This window comes from Panthera tigris, chromosome B1 (assembly GCF_018350195.1).
Source record: "Panthera tigris isolate Pti1 chromosome B1, P.tigris_Pti1_mat1.1, whole genome shotgun sequence".
Lineage (NCBI taxonomy): Eukaryota > Metazoa > Chordata > Mammalia > Carnivora > Felidae > Panthera > Panthera tigris.
Window position 1 is genome coordinate 172,928,470 of NC_056663.1, and position 26,955 is coordinate 172,955,424.

At 45.0% G+C, this 26,955-nt stretch overlaps 1 protein-coding gene across 4 annotated transcripts in view; it reads left to right on the forward strand.

Moving 5' to 3' along the window:
- Window positions 1–26,194, forward strand: part of RELL1 (RELT like 1) — a 69,452-nt gene extending 43,258 nt beyond the window's left edge. For 3 of the 4 annotated variants that reach the window (XM_042984773.1, XM_007098921.3, XM_042984774.1), the window contains 3 exons: window positions 2,205–2,441; window positions 7,128–7,266; window positions 24,128–26,194. In XM_042984773.1, the coding sequence (XP_042840707.1) occupies window positions 2,205–2,441; window positions 7,128–7,263 (373 nt within the window). In that variant the 3' untranslated portion in view covers window positions 7,264–7,266; window positions 24,128–26,194. Of the gene's footprint in view, window positions 1–2,204; window positions 2,442–7,127; window positions 7,267–7,729; window positions 8,558–24,127 lie in introns of those variants that run through there. The other variant, XM_042984772.1, reaches the window with a different exon arrangement.
- Window positions 26,195–26,955: the final 761 nt, after the last annotated feature.

A 26,955-nucleotide genomic window follows, 5' to 3' on the forward strand; every position in this document is an offset into this window, starting at 1 on the left:
CATTTATAAATGGAGATGGCCATTGTATCCACTTTCTTGGGTTATTATAAGGAAGACAAGTGGCCTGGGGCATTGAGAGACCTCCATGAGTAACGACGATTCAGCAAAAATCAGGCTGGTTTGGTCGTGGAGCATTATAGTCCTTCCTAAAGAATTACAGATAACTATATTTCTATATAATTTTTTATTTCATCAGCTAGGAGCATTTATTGAATGCCTGCTCAGTGCTGGGCACAGTGCTGGAGCTGGGCATTCACAGATTGTTGGCACGGAGACTCGGTCTAGTGGGGAATGGAGGCGTGGGTGTGAGGCCTTACGATGGGGATGCGCATGACTGTGCCGTGGGAGAAGCAAAGACTGGATGCTGTGCAAACTCCATGGGGCCAGTGGGAGGTGACGGAAGGTTCATAGAAGGTCCACGGAAATGCCATCTGACCCAGGTTCGACAGGCAGAGACAAGAGGCAGGGGCTGCTTGCTTGTAGGTGGAGAAAGCCCCAAAGGTTCAGTCCAGGGAGGCCAGAGAACGCACCGTGGACAGTAGGAAGAAGGGCCAGGAGGGCAAGTTGGGACCGAGGGACAGGGCAAGGAGTTTGGCACCTTTTTCCTGCTTACTCTGTGGGGCGGTGCTTCTGGCATATCTTGGATATCTTGTGTTTGTCAGACTGGTGTGTTAGGCTTGCATTTTCACCAGGAAGCTCATGCAGGAAGCTCTGTTTAGGAAGTCCTGGTGGTGTAGTTCATAGAGCTACATAGAGACATATGAGCTGGGATTTCTCCCACGTTCCAGCCCTGACTGTGGTGTTTGGACCATGTTGGCTCACGGCGTGTTGCCTCGGTTATTTTTGGGCATGGTATATAGTGCCTGCCATCGGCTTTTATGCACCGCGGGTACTCGATGAACGTTTGTCGAACGGATGTCGTTAAACAAAAATTTTGAATTCTACTTTCCACTATGTGGTGTTAATTTGACATTGTTTTATCTCAGAAAGCTGCTGCTGCGTGTTTTTATTTTAACAACCTAAAGAGCATCCCTAACGAACACCAGAAAGCTTTTGGCTGTCCGTGGTGTTTGAGACTCTCCTCAACCATGCACACTTCTTTTTAAAAGTGCAAGTGGGATGGTTCTCAGCAGCAGAAAGTCTGGTTCATGCTGTCATAAGACATCCACGTGCCTCTGGGGCTCTAGGACGGGCTCAGGTGTCAGCCTGTGCGGTGACATGCCACCCCACCTTGCCCGCCTCTACCATGACACAGGGCTGATGCCTGGTCGGGCTGGCCCTGTCCTGTTTTAAGTCCTCCTTTTCTAGTGGACCAGAGTCTTGACGTGTCTTTTGAAAGTTGCCAACATCTGACCTATATACTTCTCCTTTTTATGTTTTGCCTGGACTTTTTTCCCCGGGCTATCAAAGAATGTGGGCTCCCTTGTTTTTTTGAAGCACTGTAGCATGGTGGTTAAGTGCATGGTTTCTAGAATTAGACTTTCCAGATCTGGATCTCAGATCCATCATTTATTAGCTGTGTGTCTTTGGCAAGTTCCTTAACTTCTCATTTTTATTTTTTTAAAAAAAAATTTTTTTTAACGTTTTTATTTTTATTTTTGAGACAGAGAGAGACAGAGCATGAATGGGGGAGGGGCAGAGAGAGAGGGAGACACAGAATCGGAAGCAGGCTCCAGGCTCTGAGCCATCGGCCCAGAGCCCGACGCGGGGCTCGAACTCACAGACTGTGAGATCGTGACCTGAGCCGAAGTCGGACGCTTAACCGACTGAGCCACCCAGGCGCCCCAACTTCTCATTTTTAAAATGAGGAAGTTCATAATACCAACCTTGGAAGGTTTTTTAACTGAATTAACACATATCAAATGCTTAGACTACTGTTAGCTCTTTTTGTTACTACTGTCGACACTATCAACATCGCTGGAACATTACTTTTGATATCTTGACCTAAAAGCTTTCTTCCTTTGATGCAGTAGTCAGTCTGGATCAAACATTCTATTTTAAGTCATTTGATAATTTGTTGGGAATTCACGTGTGTCTCTCCTTCAACGCACATGTGTCCGGGGGATCTCTTTGTTGAGAGATCTAGGCAGACACTTGGCTGTGATTTAAACCTGCTATTTGAATTGCAAGGGAGAGATCGCCTTAGCTAGTACTTTTTGTAAGTAACCGCTTCTACTGTTTCCTCTCCCCCCCCCCCCCCCCAGCCCTGTGACACCCAGCACTCCTGGGAGCCCACCTGTGAGTCCCGGGCCCTTGTCGCCAGGAGGCACCCCCGGGAAGCACATCTGTGGCCACCATCTGCACACAGTGGGCGGTGCTGTCGAGAGGGACGTGTGTCATCGGTGTAGGCACAAACGGTGGCACTTCATAAGACCTACCAACAAATCCAAACAGGGCCACGCGAGGCGTCAGGGAGAGGTCACCGTCCTCTCTGTTGGCAGGTAAGATCCCTGTGGATGCTTTGGGTTTGTGTGACATGCTTTCTATGGTGTGTGGATTGGCGCGTACCTGTTAAATCTAGAGAATGACCTCCTAAGCCTGGCTCGGGTCATATCGCTGGACTTTTTAAATGTTTTCAGCTGTGAGTCCTACATTTTTCCAACAGCAGAGGAATCCTAAGAGGTGGCTATTGCTAGGTTAGAGGTCAGGTGTATTAATTAAGGTAAAAAAAATTAATTCCTTGCTGTATTAGGGTTCTCTGGACAAACAGCTCATAGGATATATATAGGAGGAAATTTAATATAGGAATTGGCTTGCATGATTATGGAGGCCGAGAGGTCCCACAGTCTGCCCTCTGCAAGCTGGAGACCAGGAAAGCTGATGATGTAATTCAGCCCCATTCCAAAGGCCTGAGAACCACAAGGCTGATGTTCCGGGGCAGGAAGAGAAAAAAAACAAATTCTTCCTGCCTGGGCCTTTTTGTTCTATTTAGTCTCTTATGGGGTTTGATGATGCACACCCTCATCGGTGAGAGAGCTTTACTCTTCTTTACTCGATCTATGGATTCGAGTGCTAATTAATCTCTTCTGGAAACACCCTCATAGGCACCCCCAGAAATAACATCATACCAGCTCCTTGGGATCCGTGAGTCGAGTCAAGCGAACACACAAAATTCACTAGCAGCCTTGCTCTAATAGATAAAGCCCAAATTTCAACTCAACACAGAACAGAAGTTTCTATTTCACTGGTACAGAGTGCAGGATCAGCCTGCCAGGTGCTTTCCACCCTGCGGCCCTGCCAGCTTTGCAAGCGGAAGGCAAACGTACGAGGAAGATTGTTCGTAGGTTTGCTGAGCCAGGCCCGGAAGCCGCACGTTTCATTTTCGCTCACGTGCTGCTGTCCAGACCCTGACACTCAGCCATCCCTCCGTGCCAGCTCGAGGGGAGGAGAGAAGTGGTGGGGCTGGTCCCCTGCTCTGCAGTGTCTGCCACGTAAGTTGCATGTGGATTCCAGGGCTGCCTTCTTTGAGGCCACTTTCCTTGTGTCCTGGCCTTCCCAGCCCTCCGGTACCATTTCCTTGCGACCCGCATGTGATGGGGAGCTCTTGCAGCTCAGCGGGGAATCGGTCTGACGGCACGGAGGATGCTTTTGCGGCGTCTGCTGTTTCCATGTTGAGTCTCACGCGGGAACCGCCTTGTCAAGGCTGCACGTGGAAAGGCAGTAGAAAGTAATGGTTGAGTTATGTGCACCGGTTGGGAGCGCCCTGGTGGCTCAGTCGGTTAGACATCTGACTCTTGATTTCGGCTCAGGTCACCATCTCACGTTTCGTGAATTCGAGCCCCGAGTCGCGGGCTCTGCGCTGACAGCACAGAGCCTGCTTGGGAGTCTCTGTCTCCCTCTCTCTCTTCCCCTCCCCCACCTCAAAATAAATAAATATACTTAAGAAAAAACCTATAAAAATAAAATAAAATAAAAAGAGTATGTGTGCTGGAGGCAGACGGGGGAAGCCAAAGCTGACAGTGCTGTCCCCACGCTCCTTGTTTCTCTGAGAACAAACCCCAGACAGAGTAGCCTGAACTCGTTGCCTCTACCTGGTTGGAGTGCAGGCACGACTGCTTACAAACTCACTTTTCTCTGTGCCTCAGTTTCCCCCTCTATAAAATGAGGACAGCAGTAGTGCTCAGCTCACTGGGTTCTGTGATGATTAAATACGATGACTTCCATAACTTCGACCGGTTTTCGCACTTTTTACTCATTCGGATGTTGGCTGTTACTATTATTTTGATTCGGTTTGGTTTTTATTATGCGCAAGAAACGAGAAAACTGCAGGGCTGTTTGCCCGCTTACAGCAAAAGAGTACAACTCATGACCACACTGTTTTATTAAGAAGCAGAGTCATGGGAGTCTGTGAATGTGGAATGTGATGAGAACCTGTGGCTTGTTTAGACAAAGCGTATTTTGTTTGCTTTAAAAAAAAAAATCTGCTGAAATTTTCAACTGAGATTCAGCATGGCTCTTATAAATGCCCCAAATGCAGCTCTCTTTCTTGGATGTAGAATGCCGGGAGCGTTTAATCATTACTGGCCTCTCGTGTTGCTTAGAGGGGCTCTTACATTTCCACCGAGCAGATCTGTAGTTACAACTTTTCTCTGATTCTTCTTTTACTTCCTCAGAGTCTCCCTCCTCCCTGTGGTTGGTAATCTCATTTGGACAAAGAAGGAGGATGTATTTTGTTTTAGGTGGTTTTAAGGAAATTTAAAACCAGAACTAGAGAGAAACTATTATGAAAAACTTTGTGATTTCGATACACGATGAACTAGAAAAACAGTCAGACTGAGTAAATTTCCTTAACTTCTCTTTTAATTCTTTTTTTTTTTTTTGCCAGTGGAAATGACTATTATTTAAAATATATTTTAGGGGCACCTGGGTGGCTCAGTCGGTTAAGTGTCCGACTTTGGCTCAGGTCACGATCTTGTGGTCCATGAGTTTGAGCTCCACATTGGGCTCTGGACTGACAGCTCAGAGTCTGGAGCCTGCTTTGGATTCTGTGTCTCCCTCTCGCTCTGCCCCTCCCCCACTCACACTCTGTCTCTCAAAAATGAATAAATGTTAAAAAAAAATTTTTTTTTTTAAATATTTCATGTTTTGGGGCACCTGGATGGCTCAGTTGGTTAAGCACCTCACTTTGGCTCAGGTTGTGATCTCGAAGTTTGTGGGTTCAAACCCCATGTTGGGCTCTGTGCTGACAGCTCAGAGCCTGGAGCCTGCTTCTGAGTCTGTGTCTCCCACTCTCTCTGCCCCTCCCCCACTCATGCTCTGTCTGTCTCTCTCTCTCCCTCTCTCAAAAATAGATAAACATTTAAAATATATTTTATTTTTTTAATTAAAATTTTTTTTTTCATGTTTATTTTTGAGAGAGAGAGAGAGAGAAAGAAAGAGCACAAGCAGAGAAAGGCAGAGAGAGGAAAGAGAGGGAGAATCCCAAGCAGGCTCCATGTCAGTGCAGAGCCCAACACAGGGCTCGATCTCATGAACTATGAGGTCATAACCTGAGCAGAAATCAAGAGTCTGACGCTTAACTGACTGAGCCATCCAGGCACCCCTAAGATATATTTTAATGAAAACACTTTCTCATTATCTTTAAACAAAAATGATTTAATTAAAAAAATTTTTTTAATGTTTATTTATTTTTGAGAGAGAGAGAGAGAGAGACAGAGTACAAGCAGGGGAGGGGCAGAGAGAGAGGGAGACAGAATCCGAAGCAGGCTCCAGGCTCTGAGCTGTCAGCACAGAGCCCGCCGCGGGGCTTGAACCCACGAACGGTGAGGTCATGACTGAGCCACCCAGGCGCCCCTGATGTTCATTTTTTAATACGAAGCTGTTCTGGCATCAGGACATATGTGCTTCCTGATGTACGGGATTGAGATGCCACCACGCCACTGACTCCCCAGCACTCTCGAGCCGAGCCGCGTGCCAGATATGTCCTCCTCTGCCGGAAGTCCTTGTGGCAGCTTCAGGGGCTTGATTCTTATCAAATGTTTAACCACTTTCAGTTTTGCATTCGCTGGAGGGATACTCTTGTGAACTGCAGGAGTACGTGTTGTTTCTAATCTGAGCATCTTTATTCTATCTTTTTCCCATATGGACATATTCTTGTACTTGTTTTTCTGGTAACAATATGTAGTTTTTGAGGGTGCTGTGGATCGCCACCATGTTTTTCATGATCTGCAGGTGAAGGCCAAACTTGGAGGCTGTGTGGGGGCCTCTGAACTACAGAGCACAAAATCCCTGCCGTGAGCCTGGTGATTGTTCTCTTCTGAGGAGAGGGGAAGCCGAGCAGACTCTAATTCTCAGTGAAAATCTCCTCCTTATTCCCTTCACTTTTTCCTTAACCCTTAACGAAAAGCTAAATTTGCCTTAAAAAAAAAAAAACCGTCAAAAACGGAACACACACAGAAACTACCACCAACTGATCCTGATAAAATTCATGGTTGGGGCTCCTCTGGCCAAGTGTGTGCAGAGATAAGTCTCTCTGAGGGGTGCCCTCTGAGGCAGTTCTTGAGTGAACATTTTGGTTACATCAGTTTAACTGAAAACTAGTTGTGCTTTTCTCCAGCCTTCTGTGGTTAAAACAACTGATGATAATCTCGTGTCCTTGTTAGAAACCACAACCCTGAGGCTGTTTAAAATTTGGGTACCCAAACTTTTTAATGCATTTTTAATGCTCTGTAAAGTATCCAGCATTGTGTGTGATGTGTTGAGTGAAAATCAGCTGGAAAGTTTGGCAGGGGACAGGGGCATTTGCTGGGTGGGAACGCCCCTCCTATTGACTAGGGCTTTTTTCGTTGATGTCCCAACTTTTGACTGAGATCCTTTGGGATCCTCTAGATTTAAAAAAAAAAAAAAAAAAAAGTAAAAGTTTATTTATTTATTTTGAGAGACAGAGTGTGCATGAGCCGGGGAGGGGCAGAGACAATCCCAAGCAGGTTCTGCCCTGTCAGCACAGAGTTCCACATGGGACTCAAACCCACAGACCGGGAGATCATGACCTGAGCCCGTATCAAGAGTTGGATGCTTAACAGACTGAGCCCCCCAGGTGCCCCAGGATCCTCTAGATTTTTGATTCACTCTTGATTCTTTTTTACTAAAAAAGCAACACCCATCACGTCTGCTCTTTGCCTCCTCAGGTTTAGAGTGACAAAAGTGGAACACAAGTCAAACCAGAAGGAGCGGAGAAGTTTGATGTCAGTTAGTGGGACTGACGGCGTCAATGGGGAGGTGCCTGTGACACCTGTGAGGGGAGAACGGAGTGACACAGAGTAGCAGGTGAGTTGCAGCTGGGGTGACATGGGGGGCGGGGCACGGTGGGGAGAAGGTGCTGGAGCCTCCTGGGGTGTGTGGGAGTGTGGGAATGACTTGGCAGGGAAGTGACAACCTGTAGGACTGTCGGGGATGGAATGGGATTATTTGCCTTTTCAGAGCTTCTTGTAAAGAGACCACGAGCTTGGCTGCCTCCAGGGGCCTGGCCTGCATGGTAATGGGGAGAGAGGGTTCCTTCAGAAGCAATGTGGAATGGCCGGGATTGCGGCAAACCCAGCCACAGGACTTCTATCACCACAAGGCAGAAGGCACTTAAGTGTTGCTAGTTCTTCTGCAAAAAAAAAAAAAGGCAGAAATCTAGACTTTTAAAATGTGAAATCACCACAGGTTTTTAATGTTGGCAGCTTATTAAATATCTTTTAACAACCCATGCAGGCGAAATGAAATATAGTCTTGTCGTCATTTCTAGGTAAACTGTGATTTGAAAAAGCCTGGAGCAAACAAACCTATGTTTTTTCCTTCAATTGAGTTGGAAACCAGTTTTCTTTGATGTGCCCCAGTAGGAGTATTACTCTTCCAAGTAAATATTTTGAAGTGATTTATAAAGCAAAAGTGGATGCTTCTTGGCTGGGCAATCTTCATTTTGAATGATAGTGCTCAGAAAAGAAAAAAGGCTTGTGATAATTTGCTATTGGCTTAGCTTTCATCTGACTCTTTTCTTTCTGTTCTGGCTTGGGTAGCATTCACCCCTTTCACGTTTCTTATTATGTGTAAGAAGGCGAGTGCACAGACTCTGGAGTAATTATGCTCTGCAAACTCCAGTCAAACTTCCAGAGCCTGGATGGGAAGGCAGAAGAGGTCACACTGGCAAAGGGAGGGGAGGGTGGGGCGTGGGGAGGTAGGCTGGCTGGGGTCTTGAAGGTGCAGGAGAGAGGCAAGGTTGAACCTGAGCCCAGGAGTCAAGCGGAGATGTGGCTGGCGCGGCCGAGTTGGGGAGAGAAGTGCCGTGCAAGTGAAGTTTCTCCGCTAATCTGCCCAGGCTCGGAGGGGTTGAGGATGATCTGGAAGAGTAGTGCTCTTGAAATCTCTAAGACACAGGGGCTCTGAGAGCTGCCAATGTTCGTTCTCGCAGTCTTGCATTTGGGAACGATCTGGCCCCTTCCCCTGAGTTTAGAAGCCAATAGGGCTTTCTTTAAAGAAGAGGAACAAGGGTGACGGGGGGTGCTCAGTATGTTACATCTGACTCTTGATTTTGGCTCAGGTCATGATCTCACAGTTTGTGGATTCGAGCCCCGAGTTGGCCTCTGCACTAACAGTGCAGAGCCTGCTTGGGATTCTCTTTCTGCCTCTCTCTCTGCCCCTCCCCTGCTGGTGGGTGCATGTGTGCATGTGCGCGCTCTCTCTCTCTCTCTCTCAGTAAATAAATAAATAAATAAATAAACAAACAAACTTTAAAAATAAAGAAAGAAGAGCAGAAAAGTCTATCTCTGACTTCTCAGCCAGTTACTGGTGCCTTGGGGAGGGAACCAAGAGGGATTTAAGAAAAGGAAGAGAATGATGAAGACAGTAAAAGCAGCTGATGTCGATTCAGTATTCTAGTCGTCTGGACATTGTATTGATTGATACAGATCTCACGTGTCACCATTATAAACATCTCTAATGGGATGGACATCATTTTCCCAGTTTTATAGACGAGAGAGCCAGTGAATGGAAAGGGTAAGTTACATGTTAAGGGTCACTTAACTGGAAGGAGGAGCTGATTTGAACCTAGGCTCTGACTACAAGACCAACTATATTCTTCTACTGTCCTAAGATGCTTTTACTAAGAGGCACCCCTAGACCCATGAATGGAGGGCATTTCCACAGTGATCCAGAACCTTGTGTCCTAATATGGTAGCCACTAATCACCTGTGGCTACTTAAATCTAAACTAATCAAAATTAAAAATGTAGTTTTGTGGTTGCACTCGTCCACGTCTCATGTTCAGTAGCCACAGTTGGCCAGCTAGGGCTGCCATACTGGACAGTGCAGATCCGGAACACTTCTGTCGTCACGGAAAGTTTTATTGAACAGAGTGGATGGTATTCTCGGTATTCGAGTCGGAATGTGAGTGACTTTGGTAAATAAGAGGTAAATCTGATTAAAGTCGTGAGGACTTTAATCCTGAGAAGAGAAGCACCTGGCTGTCCACGTGTAAGGTGAGGAAGGCCCAGCCCTCTCAGCAGCACAGAAAGCTATGGGTCGTGACGACAGTTTGCCCTTGAGTCCTCAGCCTGGCCATGTGTCGACCCTTGGAGCAGACCCCGTGTAAGAAGACACTGGTCTCCCTGAGGCAGGAAGTGCAGTGTGATCCCGTGTCAGGCTCAGTCTTGGCCCGACTGCCTGGAGAGAGGGGGCACTTGAGATGTGAGAAGGTTTCAAGAATTAGGATTGCTCAGGTGGTTTTCTTGGCCCAAATTCTGCCTGTATCTGACCATGAGAATTTGGTCCAATCATCTGAAGTCCTGACCACATCTGATTTACAGTTTGATATTCTCTTCAAAGTGCACAATCATCCACCAGGATTTCGTAAGAGAACATTGGATTTGACCAGCAGACGTGGTCTCACGTCCTAGCTTCACCTCGTGGAAATTGTACTTAACTCCCACGTAAACCCACTTGCCTTGAATATGACATAAGGACATTAAATTCATTGATTTAAGGCAAGCGCAACACAGAGTCTGGTGTGTAGTTGGCTCTTCTTAGTAGAGGGTAATCATATTGGACTAAGCCGTTCAAAATCAACAACGAGCTCATGAATGACCTTAGAAAGGGGATGTGTTTTCCGAGCCTTCTATTGTAATTAGTTTTGAAATTAAAAATAAAAAGTTTTATTATGGAAATTTTCAAACAAACACAAAAGTGGAGAGAATTATATCATGAATGCTCATGAGCCATTGAGTAACTTAAATACCTGTTGTATATCCAGTATTTACTATGTACCTGACATGCTTTGAAAGGCACATCGCACATATTCACTGATTTAATCCTCACAACAGCAGTAGGTAGGTGCTAGTTAGTGCCCGATTCTGCAAATGAAAGCACAGAGTTTAAGCGACGTGTTCAGAGTCACCAGGAAGAAGAAGGTGGAGTTTAGAGCCCCGCCCCTCTGCCAGGGTTCTGGAGTCACAGGCCTGACCTCCCATCTGGGTCTGGGGAAAGTGGACCCTGTGGTCAGAGCCTCCTGGAGTTGGGGCCTGCTGAGTGGCCAAGTCTGATGAAAATGGATTCTGAAAAAGAAGGGAAAGGAATAGTCATTGACATGTAAAAAATTTATTCATTAAAATTTTTCTTGCTAGGTATTTTAATATTTCTCACGCCCCCTGCTCCACCCCCCACCCCCAAAGGGTATGTTTTGGGTATTTAACATCACTTGATTTTCCAGCTAGAGAAATCCTGACATTTTTCCATTTGGGCCCCAAATCTCTGGTTCAGGACTGAATCGGAAGGTTTGCCAGAATATAGCTAATAAAGTAAGACAGGAGTGTTACGCACCTTTCATACAGCCTCGTATACAGTTTTGAATGTTTTGTTTTTTCCTGAAAAATGCTTTTGTTTAAATTTGGATTTTTAGTGAAGAAATTGATTTAAATATTCACATGTGAAATCATATCTACTCCTTGGCTTGGTTCCTTTTTTTAAAATTAGGGATTGATACTAGAAACTAGACTTATATTTCTCTCTCTCTCTCCTTCTCTTTTTAAAAAACAAAATCTGTTGTTGGCATTTCTTCTTCCCCTTATTTTTTTCCCCCTGTTTCACTGGCCTGAGGTCTTTTTTGTAGTGAGATCTAACTTGCTCTCTGCCTGATTTATTTTGGCAATGCGGTTAAAATGGTCTCTTTTTTTTCACAGAAAATGTGTTTTGATTTCTTAGAAGAATAAGCTTTTGTTCTTTGAAGTTAAATAAATCAAATTGCTTTCAGCCTCCAAATGCCACTGCCTTGTCTTCATTATCACTGTTCTTTTGCTTTGTAAAAGTGAGGCTGTCGTAAGCGTTTGATATCACACATTTCTGACGTTTGTGTTCCTTTTTGCATCTTACGGTAGGATCTTATTGAAACATTGATTTGGAAAGTGTACGTAACACTTTTTTATCAAAACAAAAATTCATAATATTACACATGGCTTTTTATTTTTTAAGCTCTTTTATTATTGGAGTGGTTCTGTTGATTATTTCAGGAATTTATTTTAGTGATTAAATGCTGAGTTTTATTTATTTTTATTATTTAAAAAAATGTTTTATTATTACTTATTTTTGAGAGAGAGAGTCCCAGCATTAGCAGGGGAGGGACAGAGAGAGAGGGGACACAGAATCAGAAGCAGGCTCCGGGCTCCCACCTGTCAGCACAGAGCTCGACACGGGGCTCGAACTCACAGACTGCGAGATCATGACCCGAGCCAAAGTTGGACGCTCAACCGACTGAACCACCCAGGTGCCCCAAAAGCTGAGTTTTAAACTGTTTTTAGACTTAATTTGAACAGTGCTGCTTCTGACTGCTTAACCCCTATGGGCTTCAGGTTCCTCATCTTTATAACGGGGTTGTTGTTGGACTTCAGTGAGGTAACATATTGTTCCTCAGTCTGTCCTTGGCACAGAGTTAGTATTTACGAAATATTCACTATCATCAATAATTTTCATCCCATTCTTGGTTGGTCTTATTTATTGGCCCATTTCTCAAGCATCAGCTTGAGGCTCTGTGAATCCCTTCTTACCTCTAAAGAATATTAGAGCGTTGGACACTCGTGACATTTTAATCTAAAGAATATTAGAGCATTGGACTCTCACGACATTTTAACAGTTAATGTTTGGCAAGTCTCTCCGGAATTTGGGCCATTTTCTTGTCTGTGTTAAAGAGGATTTAGAAATAACTATCCCCTCCTATTGGAGGTGGAATCAGAATTAGGAACAAGGCAGTTAGAAGGTTTTCCCGGCTTTAGTTCTTCGTATCCTACAGATCAGAGGGCGGGTTAAATTAAGAGGTAGTGGTGTGGACCGAGTTTTCTGTGCAAAACTGCTGTGCTGGGGCTCTGTTCTGGGATAAAAGTCTTCTTTCTGACAAGGCTCTTTCATGGATCGTGCTCCCTGCCTCCTGAGCATCAGGGCCAATCACAAGGTCAGCTTGCCTGACCTTTGGTGCCTTCCTTTCCTCCTCCTTCCTTTTGAACTCTATGACTGGGGTGTAGTGAAGGGTCCCCCGGGGGCCTCCCTGATGAGGTCAGGCTGCATTATTTGTAGTCCTTTGCGTTGCTGGTCTTCTGTTAACTCTCCAGGCAAGGAGAGGATGATGAGAGACTTAAGGCACTGCCTGTTAGCTAATATTTTTATCCAGAGCTTGTAATTTTTTCAGGGCAAAATATACACTTTTTTAGAAAGCAAAAAAAGTTATCTCAGGTTTTTTAATGTTTATTCTTGAGAGAGAGAGAGAGAGAGAGAGAATGAGCAGGGGAGGAGCAGAGAGAAAGGGAGACACAGAATCCAAAGCAGGCTCCAGGCTCTGAGCTGTCAGCCAGGGCCCGACACGGGGCTTGAACCCACAACCCGTGAGATCATGACCTGAGCCGAAGTCGGATGCTTAACTGACTGAGCCACCCAGGTGCCCCAGAGTTATCTTAGGTTTGATGAAAGTCCCTTCATTTGACTCGCTGGCTTTAAAGAGGCCATGCCTAGAAATATATGAGAAGAAACTGTACTTAAGTAGGCATAGATAGGAACACCTGCCTCGATTGTTAGCTGCTGAGCACGTTTCTAAAGGGCAAAAGCAGTACTTGGGTGGGTGCCTGTGTCCCTGTGTGGAAGAGCCTGAAAGTCCCTGCTGAGCCCACCTGACGTGGAAGTGGAGGGAAGCTAACACCTGCCCGGGACCTTTCAGTGGGAAGAACAGGCAGGTGGAACTGGCCAGATGAGGAGAACAGCTGAGCGAGGGACAGAGATTTAGATGCAACCTTATGGGTGATAATCTCTCCACACTACAGATGAAGAACCAGGCTCAGAGCGATTACTTTTGCCCAGCTCCCAGGTTCAGGCAGTGACAGGGCTTGGAGGGGTAGAAATCCACATTTGATGCTAACATGTTCAGTGGCTTTGGAGTTTGAGGGAGCTTTACTTTCTCTGAGGAAAAAAAAAAAGTCCTCCTTCAGTCTCTCAGCCCTGTGCGGCAAAGCAGCGATCATGTCACATTATCCGCCTTCACCAGGCATGGCCTCCTTTTGTCTCCTATGGGGACCCTCTGATGGCATTTGGCTGTTAGAGCTGTGCCTGCATCAGGTTCAGGTCGTGAGCAATTCTGTTTTCTTACAGGTTCGCTAAGATCATAGACTTTGAGTTCTCAGAGGAGCTGTGATTGCCAATTCAGGTCAATTCAGGTACAGTTAGATTTTTTAACAGTATTTATTGAGCCGCTCCTATGTGTGAGGCTCTGTGCCAGGCCTTAGGGACATAGAAATGTGGAAGGTGGACAGACAAAGGCCATGCTTTCTCGGAGCTTCGGTTCTAGTTTTTATGTAGGACTTTTCTCCCCATGCCTCCTTGTCCCCTCCTGTCAGAGGAGGGAGCTCCTAAGAGGTTATGTATATTGTTCAAGGTCATGCCGGTGATGGATTCCAGAGCCTGGACTTCCTGGCAATTCATTTCCCTCATTGTCTCTGGTGAATTGGTTTTTACAAGAGTTTGAATTATTATTATTATTTTTAAAGATTTTGTTTATTAATGTTTTATTTATTTTTAAGAGAGAGAGAGAGAGACCAAGCATGAGCGGGGGAGGGGCAGAGAGAGAGACACACATACACACACACAGAATCTGAAGCAGGCTCCAGGCCCTGAGCTGTCAGCACGGAGCCCGGCACGGGGCTTGAACTCCCGAACTGCGAGATCATGACCTGAGCCGAAGTCGGATGCTTAACCGACTGAGCCACCCAGTAGCCCCGAACTTGAATTATTTTTTAAGAATTGAGAAATAAGACATGTACACAATAAAATATTCAAGCAGCATAAAAGGCTGCAGGGTGAAAAATAAGTCTTTGAAAACCGCGAATTCTTCACCCAATTTGCAGCCCTTCCTCCTCACTGCAATGAAGTCTTCCCGGCAGGGAGCCATGATTACTGGTGTCCTCTGTCCTTTCAGGAGTATTCTATGCATATACGCGTGTATGCAACACACGTGTATGTACAGCTCCCTCTTTTGCCCCTTCCTCCAAGGAGGAAGATGAACGTAGATATTTGTCTGCACCTTGCTTGCTGTTGAGGTTGATGGCTAATAGGTCCCGGGGACTGTTGACTTTTTACTCTCCCCCATTGGTTGAGCCCTGCCGAGTGCAAGTGCTGGGCACACTGTTTACAAGTGATGTGCCCTGTTTGTTACTGGGAGTTGCTCCAAGACATGTATGGAGATAATGTGAGGGTTTTGGTGGACCTGCAAACATACTTCGCTGGTCAACGATGACGTTCTTTCAGAGCTCTCCTTCCCCAGCTGTGTGGACAGAAGAGACTGAAACGTATTCTTGAGTATTCTCAGGATTCAGACAGTGTGGCGGCCCAGAGGTTTTTCGTGTTGGTTGACTTCCAGTTGCCACTAAAGCAAGCTGCCTGTGTGTCCCCTGCGTGCTTCTCCCTCCGCAGTGTCTGTTCCAGGGCCCCTCCTGTTTTTTGACCGGAAGTTGACCCGCTGACCCCTCAAGAGAACTCAGCTCCTCTGTCAGTCCTTTGACAGGACTTAAGAAAGAGGGGGCTGTGACCTCTGTCCTTTTCAACACAGAAACTCAGCATTGGAGGCTCCTGGAGACTGGCCCATCCGGACACAGGCCTGTGGGGGCTTGACAGAGGCAGAAAATGAAAGGCTTTTGGAGACATTTTTGCCTAGAACTAGAAGGAAAAGGGAATTAATGGTTGTAACTGGGAGTTTTAGTTTTCTTAATTTGTAACTTGAGGCTTCGAATCTACTAACATTAAATAGCTTAAGTAAGTAACAGTGCCTGTTTGCTAGAGGTAAGCAGGACATAGGATGCTGAAGGAACCCCACAGCGTAGGTTCTGGAATCAGGCTCCTCGTGCTCAAGTTCTGGTCTGTCACTTGTTAGCTGTGTAGCCCTGGACAACTTCCGCCTCTGATGCCTCAGCTTCTCCACCTGTAAAGTGGGGATAATAGTAACAGTATCACCTACCTCATAGGGATGTCATTCCTTGGCACTTAGTAAGTGCTAAACCGGCAAATGCTAGATATTATTATTGTATCAGGCAAGCCTTATTTAAACACTTAGCAAACTAACGTGTAAAAAATTACTGTTTTTGAGGTTTAAAATTTTTCCTGAGGTGCTGAGAGGCCAGGTTAGACATAGGTGTTGTAGTATTTCACTTGATTCTCATGAAGCGGCTTACCGAGAGCCAGTGGGCTGAACCTCTGGCTCACAAGCCAGGAGAGGCAATGTCTAACTAGTTTGGCTTTCCTTTTTAGAAAGCTACCTGTAGCCAGTATACCTGTTGAATCATAGATGTATTGAGACTAATAGGGAACTGCTGAATTGCATTTAAATAATTCCCTAGTGAACCCTTGTTTTTCCAGATACAGAATAACTTTTTTTAAAAAAAATTTTTTTAACGTTTATTTATTTTTGAGACAGAGAGAGACAGAGCATGAACAGGGGAGGAGCAGAGAGAGAGGGACACACAGAATCTGAAACAGGCTCCAGGCTCTGAGCTGTCAGCACAGAGCCTGACGCGGGGCTCGAACCCACGGACTGTGAGATCATGACCTGAGCCGAAGTCAGACGCTTAACCGACCAAGCCACCCAGGCGCCCCAGAATAACTTTTTTTTTTAAGTTTATTTATTTATCTTGAAAGAGAGAGAAAGAAAGAGAGAGAGAGAGAGAGAGAGAGAGAGAGAGAGAGAAGGATATGAACGAGGGAGGAACACAGAAAGAGGGAGAGAAAGAATCCCAACCAGGCTCCACACTGTCTGCACCGAACCCAATGTGAGACTCGATCGCACGAACCATGCGATCATGACCTGAGTTGATTTATCAAGAGTTGGATGCCTAACCAACTGAACCACTCAGGTGCCCCCGTTAGATACAGAATAACTTTTGATGTCAGGTACATTTTATTTGGAATAAAGTGCTCTGAATCTCACCATCCCAAAGGGCTGGTAAGTCACAAGTGTTCAGTTATTGTCACTTGGGAAACCCATTGTTGCCAAATATATGAACACATTTAAATTGCTGCGAGTATAAGAACTTAGTAAAGAGCAGCCTTCAGACTTTTCAGTAAGATCCAAATCTAATGTCAGAAGTTTCAAAGCTATAAGGAGTGAAAAATTTGTTACTGGTTCTATTCATTCAATAAAGAAGAGAATATAATTTGTAGGAATATGTATTTCTTCTCTATGCTACTTAAAAAAGCTATTTAAATTTTGAATGGAAAATACCTATAAGCATTTTTATTTCTCCTGAATTGGCCCCCATACATTAAAAAGTTGCTCGCAGTTGATAACAAAAAGCTAGGGGCACCTGGGTGGCTCAGTCCGTTAAGCATCCCACTTCAGCTCAGGTCATGATCTCGCTGTTCCCGAGTTCGAACCCTGCGTTGGGCTCTGTGCTGACAGCTCAGAGCCTGGTGCTGCTTCAGATTCTGCGTGTCCCTCTCTCTCTGCCCCTTCCTTGGTCGCGTTCTGTCTCTCTCTCTCTCTCAAAAATAAGTAAACATTAAAAAAATTTTATAATAAGAAATATATAGTTGATCCTCGTTTCTTGTACAGAGCTAATAAAACTCTTGAAATTTCTTACGGGATGAGAACTATAAAATGTCTTTTGTTTTATGTTAATGAAGTGACTTTGAAAAGCCCCCAGGTAACCAAAGGATGGGGAGGGCTTTGCTAGGGAGCCAACCATCTGATTAGAGGGGTGGAACTCTTAGTACTCCCACTGCACCCCCCACCTCCAGAGAAGGGAGAGGGGCTGGAGGGCAACTAATGGTTAGTGATTTAATGCGCCATCCTTCTGTAATGAAGCCTCCCTAAAAACTCAAAAAGGGAGGGTTCGGAGAGCTTCCAGGTTTGTGAACCAGAACACTTCCACATGCCATTGTGCCGGGCCCCGTGCGTGTCCAAGATCCTAACTCTACAGAAACTCCTTTGTTCGGGGCCTTGGCCTATGTATCTCTTCATCTGGCTGTTGATTTATGTCCTTTAATATCCTTTGTAATAAACTGGTAATCTAGTGAATAAACTCACTTTCTAAGCCCTGTGAGCCAATCTAGAAAATTAGTTGAATCCATGGAGGGGTTTGTGGGAATCTCTGACTATAGCCAGTTGGTCAGAAGTACAGGTACCAATCTGGATTTGAAATTAGTATCTGAAGCAGAGGGCAGTCCGCTGGTGGGATTGAAGCCTTAACCTGTGGGATCTGATGGTATCATCAGGTAGGTAGAGGTAGGATCGAGTTGAATTGTAGGACACCCATCAGTTGTCTTGAACATTACTTTGTGGTGTGGGAGAAACCCTGCCTACACACACACACACACACACACACACACACACACACACACTGGAGTTGGTTGCAGAACCCTTGCAATGCATGAAAGGACACAATGGTCAATGGGAAATGCCCAAACTTCCTAATACTCAAATAAATACAAACTAAAATAATGAGATTGCTTTTTGCTTTTCTGTTGGCGAAGATGAATGTTAACACTAGCAATGATGATATAACTTATATTCAAAATGGAACTCTTCCGAGAGTGAAAGGGACACTGTAAGTAATTAGTCACATGCATTCAAAGAATAAACATAAGTAAACCGAGACCTCCGGGCCGGCTGGTTTACGTGGTTTCCCTGGTTAGCACTTGATGTTGAAGAGGGTGGAGGGGGATGGGCACTGTTGCATCCCTGAGCGGAGCTGCTTCGTTGGTACAGTAGAGCATTTACTCTCTATCATTAGCTGAAAAAGCAAGTTATGAAATACCCCAGTTTTGTTTAAGAAATGATACACAACGTCTCTCGTTTTGTCTTGGGTTGAAGCTGATCACTTAACACTTCCCTGTATAAGCACCAAGCTCTTTGAGATTTTAGACCGTGTCTTACCTTCTGTCACGCCTGCAGGTGGCCATATGTACACAGCTGGCGCTCAGTGGTTTCTTAACAGGTGTGATGCTAGCACACTCATCTGATCATTAAAATAGACGTCTGCAAATGAGCTGAACTCTAGTTCCAAACTATTATGAAGGAAGTTAAAAAATGATCCTGGGGCATCTGGGTAGCTCAGTTGGTTAAGTGTCCGACTCTTGGGTTTGGCTCAGGTCACGATCTCACTGTCCGTGGGTTCGAGCCCTGCGTCGGGTGCCACGCTGACAGCGCAGAGCCTGCTTGGGATTCTGTCTCCCTCTCTCTCTGCTCCTCCCCTGCTTGCTCACTCTCTCAAAATAAATAAACTTTAAAAAAATGATTCTGTAATCCCACAATTTTGTAGTTGAGACTGCATCAATTTTTTTTAGTTAATAGTTCAGTGTAAGATTTCTGAGCTATAAAATGTTGTAATTCAGATTGAGTTGCTGAGATTGTTATTAATAGTTGAGTCTTGAAATGCTTCATATCTGTTTCCTCCTCCATTTCTTTGATACAGTTTTTGTCCTCAGCTGACTTTGTAGGGTTGTGTTTGCAGGCTTTGCCCTTTGGAAGTGAACTTAATTCTTGTGGTTTTTATCAGTTGACAAACAGTACTGGGTTTTATCTCCTGGCTTAAACCTTTCTATGTGCATTAAGGCACCTGGTAAGAAAGGGGAGTCCTGGGCTCCAGTCCCCTCAATCCTGACTTCGTAGGTCATGGGTGCAGTCCAAAGAATTGGCAGTTTTTTAAGTAGCATTTGAGTTGCTTCTAAAGAAGGTGCTGCGTATCATCCTGAGGAACGGCTGACTTAAAGAGACGTCACTGATTAGCTAGTGTACCATAGATCTATCCATTAGCCTGCATTAGCTTTTTATTAAATATGGAGACTTTATTAAAATAGGAAGGCACTGGGGCACCTGGGTGGCTCAGTGTGTTAAGCGTTCGACCCTTGGTTTCGGCTCAGGTCATGATCTCAAGGTCTGTGAGTTCGAGCCCCGCATTGGGCTCTGCACTGACAGTGTGGAGCCTGCTTGGGATTGTCTCTCTCTCCTTGTCTCTCTGCCCTCCCCCTGCTTGCACTAGCTCTCTCTCTCTGTCTCTCAAAAGTAAACGAACGTTTAAAAAATAGGAAGGCATTAATATTAATTTATAAAATGTAACACACAATTTAGACCAGAGCAAGATTTAAAGGACTGCAAACACCAAGTACCTTCTGGTATCATCCATTTCCCCGCACTGGCTAAGGTGCCCCTCGATGCAGGCAGTACCGCCTTCACATTTTCAGCAAAATGACCTGTGGGCATATAACCACAGAGTGTTCAGGAGAGCCTAGTAGAAGGTAATCCTTTAATTAGGAAGTTAGAGGGGCGCCTGGGTGGCTCAGTTGGTTAGGCGTCTGACTTCAGCTCAGGTCACGATCTCGCGGTCCCTGAGTTCAAGCCCCGCGTCGGGCTCTGGGCTGATGGCTTGGAGCCTGGAGCCTGCTTTGGATTCTGTGTCTCCCTCTCTCTCTGCCCCTCCCCCGTTCATGCTCTGTCTCTCTCTGTCTCAAAAATAAATAAACGTTAAAAAAAAAAATTAATTAGGAAGTTAGAGTCTCGGTTCACAGATTACTGGTGAAAGATCGCGTATGTGTTGCTGTAGGACTTTGAGTATGAATATTACTGTTCTAATCTTAGCTCTGCTTCTATAAACAACTTGCCCTCTCCATTTCATTGAAATGTGTTCTAGGAAAGTCTTAATCCAGCTCTGCGATGCCGGAGCCTTGTATCTATTCATGTCGTGCCATGTTCCAGGTGCACTTTTGATGTTCTCAGGGTCTGAGCCTCTGCGGGTTCCTGTGTAGCTACGATGAACTAGAAGAGCCGCCCTCTCCCTAGAGAGTGGCCGGACCAGGTTTCCAGTTTCTGCGTTTCCCGTCTGTTGCCCCCCACACAGGTGGGGAACAGGAAGCGAAGGAACCGGAAGATCTCAGTGACGCTGTGGCTGTTCCCGTGGGGACTGGTGTGCCAGTGCAGCGTGGGGGTGAGTGGGTGGGCTTCCAGGTCTGGCTGCATGGCGTACAACTGCTACCTCACCATTCTTAATTGTGTGGCTGTGGGCAAGTTATTGAACTTGGAAGCCTCCGTTTCTTCCTATGAAAATGGGGATCGTCCTTGACTCGTGGAGTCATTGGAAAGATTGAGTTAACGATTCTAGAGTACCAAGCGTGGCAGTGCCTGGCACATGGAAAACACTCTGTAAATGTCAGCTACTGTTATTATTAATCAGATTGTGTTTTCCTTCCTTAACTCCCTGTCCTTGGAGGTCTTAGTGTTCAGTGTCCATGTTTTTTAAAACATGTTTCTATTTTTTAAAGGGACCAGCTATTGTTTTTCTGGAGAGTCCTTTTTTAACAAGGTACATGTACGTCCTAATCGAAGATGTGCTGTATTGTGGCTTCCGTGGAACCATAATATAATAATGGAATTAGGGCTTTATCTTTATAATCAGAATGACCTCTTCCTTCTTTCCAGATAAACCTTTTCTGATCTCTCTCCATCAGGCTTGTTTTATGAGGGGACATGGTCACGCTTGGGATTTCCCAATCGTCTTTTCATTGTAAGGAAGTTTTGCTGAACTTCTTTCAGCTTGAGCACTCGTATGTGAGACAGTAATCACCAAATTATCCCCAGAGAGAGAAAAGTCTGGCTTGTTACTGTGGTAGGGTCCCCTGGTGATGGGAACGGAGAATAATGGGTGGGCGGAGGGTTTTCTCACAGTCCACCGACTGCTGCTGGCCCACCCATGGTGTCTGACCGCTGTGAGACCTCAAGGAAGGCACCTTTTAATGTTAATGTGCTGTGTCGGAGAAATAGCATTTAAAAGTATGTGTTTGTTTCTCCACGCGAATGTATTCACGACTGGAGGATGCGGTGAGAAGAAATTTAGCGATGTGGAAATGCGCCCGTGACACAGCCCCACACGTGAGTTCACAGCTGGAAATGTACAAGCCCTAGAGGGGGTGGCGTCTTCTTTGCCCGAGATGGTCATTCTGATAGAAGAGGTCTTTACCTGGAAATGGAGAGCCTCTGTACTGGTGGAGTGCCGTCTTTCCATAAACACGTGTTTTTGAAGAGGGAGAGCCCAGAAGCGTGTATCAGTGCCGGGTAGCTTTAATAGAGTTTTTAGAAAGGTTAACTTTCCTTTTCCGTTTAGTGTCGGCTACTAGTCGTGAGGCCGTTAAGCAGCAAATTGTATCTTCCGCTTCGTCTCTCAGACTGCATCTGGTACAATTTTAACCAGCCACAAAATGCAGCCGTTGAAGCCAGCATGATAGTTTAGGGCATTTGGATGACGGTAACGATCATACTAGCTAGTCTTGGGGAGCGTACTGACTGCTGGCCCTGTGTTAAGCATCGTGTGCTTTTGCAAAACCACCAACAACCCTTTGAGGAAATGCTCCAGAGCGGCCCAGGGTTCCCCAGGTAGTCACAGGGGGCTGGATTAGAGTCTAGGGGTCTGGATTCAAATCCAGGCCTCCGGCTCCAGATCCTGCCTTAGCCCAGCCCTCAGTCGTGCCCACTGTTTGTTCACAGTCGGTGACATCGTACAAAGAATTCTAAGTTGGAAGTTTTCCTGTATTGGATCGAAAACGCTTACTGTGATGAAACGTTGCATTCCAGGCCCTTGCATTCCTTGCCCTTGACCTCCTTGTTTCCCTTGATGCAAAAAAATTTAGGTCTAAGGGAGCAGAAGATAAAAGGAGGAGACATAAAAATAGTTGACTCCCTATATTGTAGACAATGACCTAGTTTGTAGTTTAGTTTCGAAATTTCGCTCCTACTTTTTACTGTTTTGTCTTTTAGGACCATTTTTCTATTTTTCCATCTTTGCCTTTTCTACCTTTTCCCTTGCTAACATCTTTCATATCCATCAACTCTCAAATGCAAGTATTCCCACGCTTGCCTTTGTTCAGTGCTACGGTACAGATCCATGGTTTGGCTGTGCTAGGCTATAGCTATGCAGGGTAGGGAATTCTTGTTTTCATGTATAATCAAAAACTCCAGAGGTGCCTGGGTGGCTCAGTCAGTTAAGCGTCTGCCTCTTGATTTTCGCTCAGGTCAGGATCTCATGGTTGGTTGTATGATTGAGCCCTGAGTCCTGCTCTGCCCTGAATGTGGAGCCTGCTTAAGATTCTCTCTCTCTCTCTCTCTCTCTCTCTCTCTGCCCCTCCCTCCCCTCTCAAACAATAAATAAAATAAAACATAAGAAAAAAAGGCAGGGGCACCTGGGTGGCTCGGTCAGTTGAGCGCTTGACTTCGTCCCAGGTCATGATCTTGCGGTCTGTGAGTTTGAGCCCCACATGGGCTCACTGCTGTCAGTGTGTAGCCTGCTTCAGATCCTCTGTCCCCTTCTCTCTCTGTCCTACCCCGCTCATGCTCTCTCTCTCAAAAATAAATAAAACACTAAAAAAAAAAAAAAAAAAAAAAAAAAACCCAAAAAACCCTCTAGGGGACAGTGTTTTACTTCCTTTTTAGCTAAGGAGAGAAGGATCCTTTACCCAAATCTTTTCATTTGGGCAATCTCTCTCTCTTTTTCTTTCTCTTCTTCTTCTCTCTCTCTCTCTCTCTCTCTCTCTCTCTCTCTCTCATAATTATTATGAATACTGTAAATGACAGTATTACAGAAGAGGATAATATGGATAATGTTAGATCTTGAAGAAGGAGCTATAAGTACAAAGTAACATTTAAATTAAGATGCCTCTTGAGTTTTATTCTTCCTATTTCTGCAAGTTGGTTTCATCTGGGTGGTTTTTTTTTTTGTTCGTTTGTTTGTTTTTTGTTTTTTTTGGTGTTTGCAGGCAGAGGGGAGAATGCTTCATTCCCTAACCTGGTATACGTTGGCCTATGTGATATGTGTGTTTCAACACACACAGGCAGAACTAGAATCTCAGTCATGTCCTAAGTTTTCCCAGCCTGCAAAACCGGAACGTACACGGGCATATAACTGTCTGTCACTTGGAGATGTTTGTAAAAACAACAACAGAAAACAGCCTTGAAAAATAGAAAACTGTTTTACAAGTTTATCAGGGGCTTCATCTGTAATATAAATGTAGACATTGACACGGACGGACCAGTTGTTAGAACTTAAAGACACAATGCAGCCCTCGAGCTACAATGAACACCTAGGATTGGGCCCTCTCATCATTGTGTTCTTATTTGCCCAGTGAAATCCCAGCCAAGATGCCTTGTGTGCCCAGTAGAGACCCAGAGTTAACCCTGTCTGGTGCCGCTTGGGAAAGTCACCTTATCTGATACATAGAAGTTTCGTTGTGACTGAACACATTCGTCCTACTGCTCGTACTTGGCAGAATGTGGCTGGGGAGTTAAAGAGCACGGTCCTGAGAAGAAGTGATACACGACTTGGGGGAGAATGCCCGACCAGTCCTTCACTGTAGAAACTCCTGTTGAAACAGACTGGTACCCTTAGTCTACTGTGGTTCTCAAATTCTCTTCTTTCTTGGTTTATAAAACCTCGATAATGAGGTCCTTTTGAAATTGTGGTACTTACATTTCTTTAGACTGGATTCTAGAAGAAATGTAATAATGGTCCCAGGAAGGAACACAGTGGGGTGGGGTGGGATGGGGTCAGGATTGATTACAATTCCTCTGTGTTTTTAAATATCCACACAGGTTAATATGTGATAGGATGTTTACCTTCCGTAAAGCCTTACCTTTTTGTTTTCTCTTGCAGGGGTGACTTTATTTGAAGAGTTTTAAGACACTGAGGACTTACAAGATAAGAAATTGCTTGGGGAGGTTTTTAAAATTTCTATAAAGTTTCTATTGTGGAGTCTGCAGGCATGTGGATAGAAGCTCCAAGGGAATATTGTGCTGTGCTGGATACAGAATTCAGTTTGCTTTGAATCAAGTTTTGGGTTTAAAAGTCTGATGGAAAATGTATTGCATTTCCAGTGAAGAAAAGAGCTCATTTAAGAACTTTCCCAACCACCATACCTCCCCATCTCCCATTACTGGCCTTGGTGTACATTTTGCAGTTTTTCCTATATGATCACTGTGTGTAGGGGAACTATTCGTGTGCAATCGAGCCAATGCTTGGGGGTGTTTCCGTGTGTATGTGTGTGCATGTGCGCATGCACACATGCACATCTGTGCACACGCACACTCTTGTCGCCACCCGTGGATCTCATTTTGCAACTGGTTACAAGAAGATCCTCTGAGAGCTTCACTGTTACAAGAGATAAAGATGAGGCTTTGGTGGTGAAAGGTCCTTGCAGATCATCTGGCCTCGTCCTGAGAAACTGGCCCCCCGAGACATCATGGAGTCAGATGGCACCACATGCCAGACTTTGGATTCCTGGACCAAGGACTCTGCATTGACTTCTGCCACCACCATGCCACTCCCAGGTCACTTACAAAATATTGAGGGCGTTTTTGTTTTTTTTTTTTAACTTGCACTAAGCAATTCTTATTTAGTCCGTCGAATAAAGGGGGGAAATAGTTTAAAGTGTCTAAAAACAAAACACAAAAATGCTTGTTTTGATAACCTGGGGACAAAATAACACAAAAACACCTGACTTCTGAGGCAGGATGGGCCCGTACCTTCCTCTGGCACGTTTTCCTTGGGCTTTTTCTATTTTCCATCTTCTAACCAATGCGTGTTATTTAAAAGACTCTTAATGGTTGCATTTCCCCTGTATGCCTGGAAAACCTCACTTTTATTTATTATTATTATTATTTTTAGCTTTGTAGTTTATGAAACACCTGAAAGAACCGGGGCGGAGTTAGTAGCACATTTATGATAGGCCAGGGCCCGGGGCCAGGAGCCCAGAGACCTGCCGTCAGTGTTGGGGTGATGGATGCCCCGGGGCACTTCTTTCATCTCGGGGAGAAAGAGCATCTTTCTCACTTCACTCCCAAGAGGAGGATTTCCATAAAAATGTAGTGTAAACTATTCCCCATAAATATACTCATTCCATTGTTTCTGGCATCGAAATTAAAAATTCCCAACCTTTGAAATGAATGGTAGGTTCGATTTCATGTGATTTTTTTTTTTTTTTAAACTGACAACTAATACGAGCTGTGTGTGCGTATGTAACACACAGTGGACTAGAGGAGGTCAGTATGGAAAAAAGATTCCACTGAGGTCCAGCAAGGAGCGATATAGGAATTCTGGGGGTGTGTATTAGTGTAAATACTCTATGTGCGGTCTAGGCCAATAGTTTTAGTTTTTAAAAATAAAGCACCGTTTTTGGCTTTAAAAATATCACGCCCTCAAGTGGTGAGGAATAAAATGTCAGATATTCTTCAGCTTTAATTATTTTTTAATTTTATTCAGGTCAGAGCACTTTTTTTTATAGCAATACAACAGGCAAGAGAATACTCAAACATATTTAAAATTGTGTTTATACCAAGAGTACGTTTTAAATATTTTCTAATACTTGAGCAGTTTTTGTCTGGCCGGCTTCCAAATATGCCAAAAGTTATGCGTTCAATGTGTTAACACATAAGCTTTTTACTAATAATTCTTAAGTGTTCCCAAAGCAACTGATGTTTACAGGGCTTGTGTTTTTCTTCCTTCTTTAGAAGGATCGGGGTCCACAACAAACTTACTGTACAAAACACTAACGATGGGCTAACTTCTGGTGTAACGCGTGAGTTGGCTACGACCTTGATGTAAAAATTTGTAAAGGAAATTTTGCACCATTTTGAGTGTCAGATGTATTTTTAACTGTCTGGTTTGTACTTTTACGACTTTTGTACTACCAAAACAGAGTTAAAAATAAAAACGTTGAACACATTGTGTGGTGTTTGAACGATCGAGCTGTCGGTGCCCCGGGGGCCCTGAGAATGTGATGGGAGCGGGTAAGGCTCGTGTGGCGCTCGGCTAGCGCCGTGCCCGATTTCTTGGGTCCGAATTGACCCGTGATGATTTGCCTGACTCTCCCCGCTGGATTTCAACCCCTGCTTCTCCCCAGCAACAGCCCTCCCCAACCCTTGATTCCTTTTAAGATGTAGAGATCACTCTGAATATATAGAAGAGTTGCAGTGTCGGTGCAAAGAGTTTCTGTGTGCCCTTCACCCCGTTTCCCTCTATGTCAGCATCTTACGTCACTGGAGACCAGTGATCCAGACTAAGACATTAACGCGGGTACAATGCTACTGGTGAAGCCACACCAGTCGTTCCAATAGTGTCCTGGGATCACTCACTGCCTTTGGTCGTCCGGTCTCCTCTGAGCTGTGATCGTCCCTCATCTCTTTTCTTGGGATTTATGATCTTGATGCTTTACTCTGTACCATTCTGTTATTTTGCAGGATGCCCTTCAGTGTAAGTTGGCCAGTTGTTTCTCCCGACTGGATTGAGGGTCCGTGTTCCGGGAAGGATCCGATGTGCCTTTCCCACTGCATCACAGCAGGGGGGCGTGATGTCCGTACAGGTTACTAGTGATGTTAACTTCCATCCTTTGGTCAAGGCGACGGCCATCAGCTTTCACTTTGGTAAAGTCACCATTTTTTCCCTGTCGCAATTAACATTTGAGAGGAGAGCCTTTGAGATGAGGC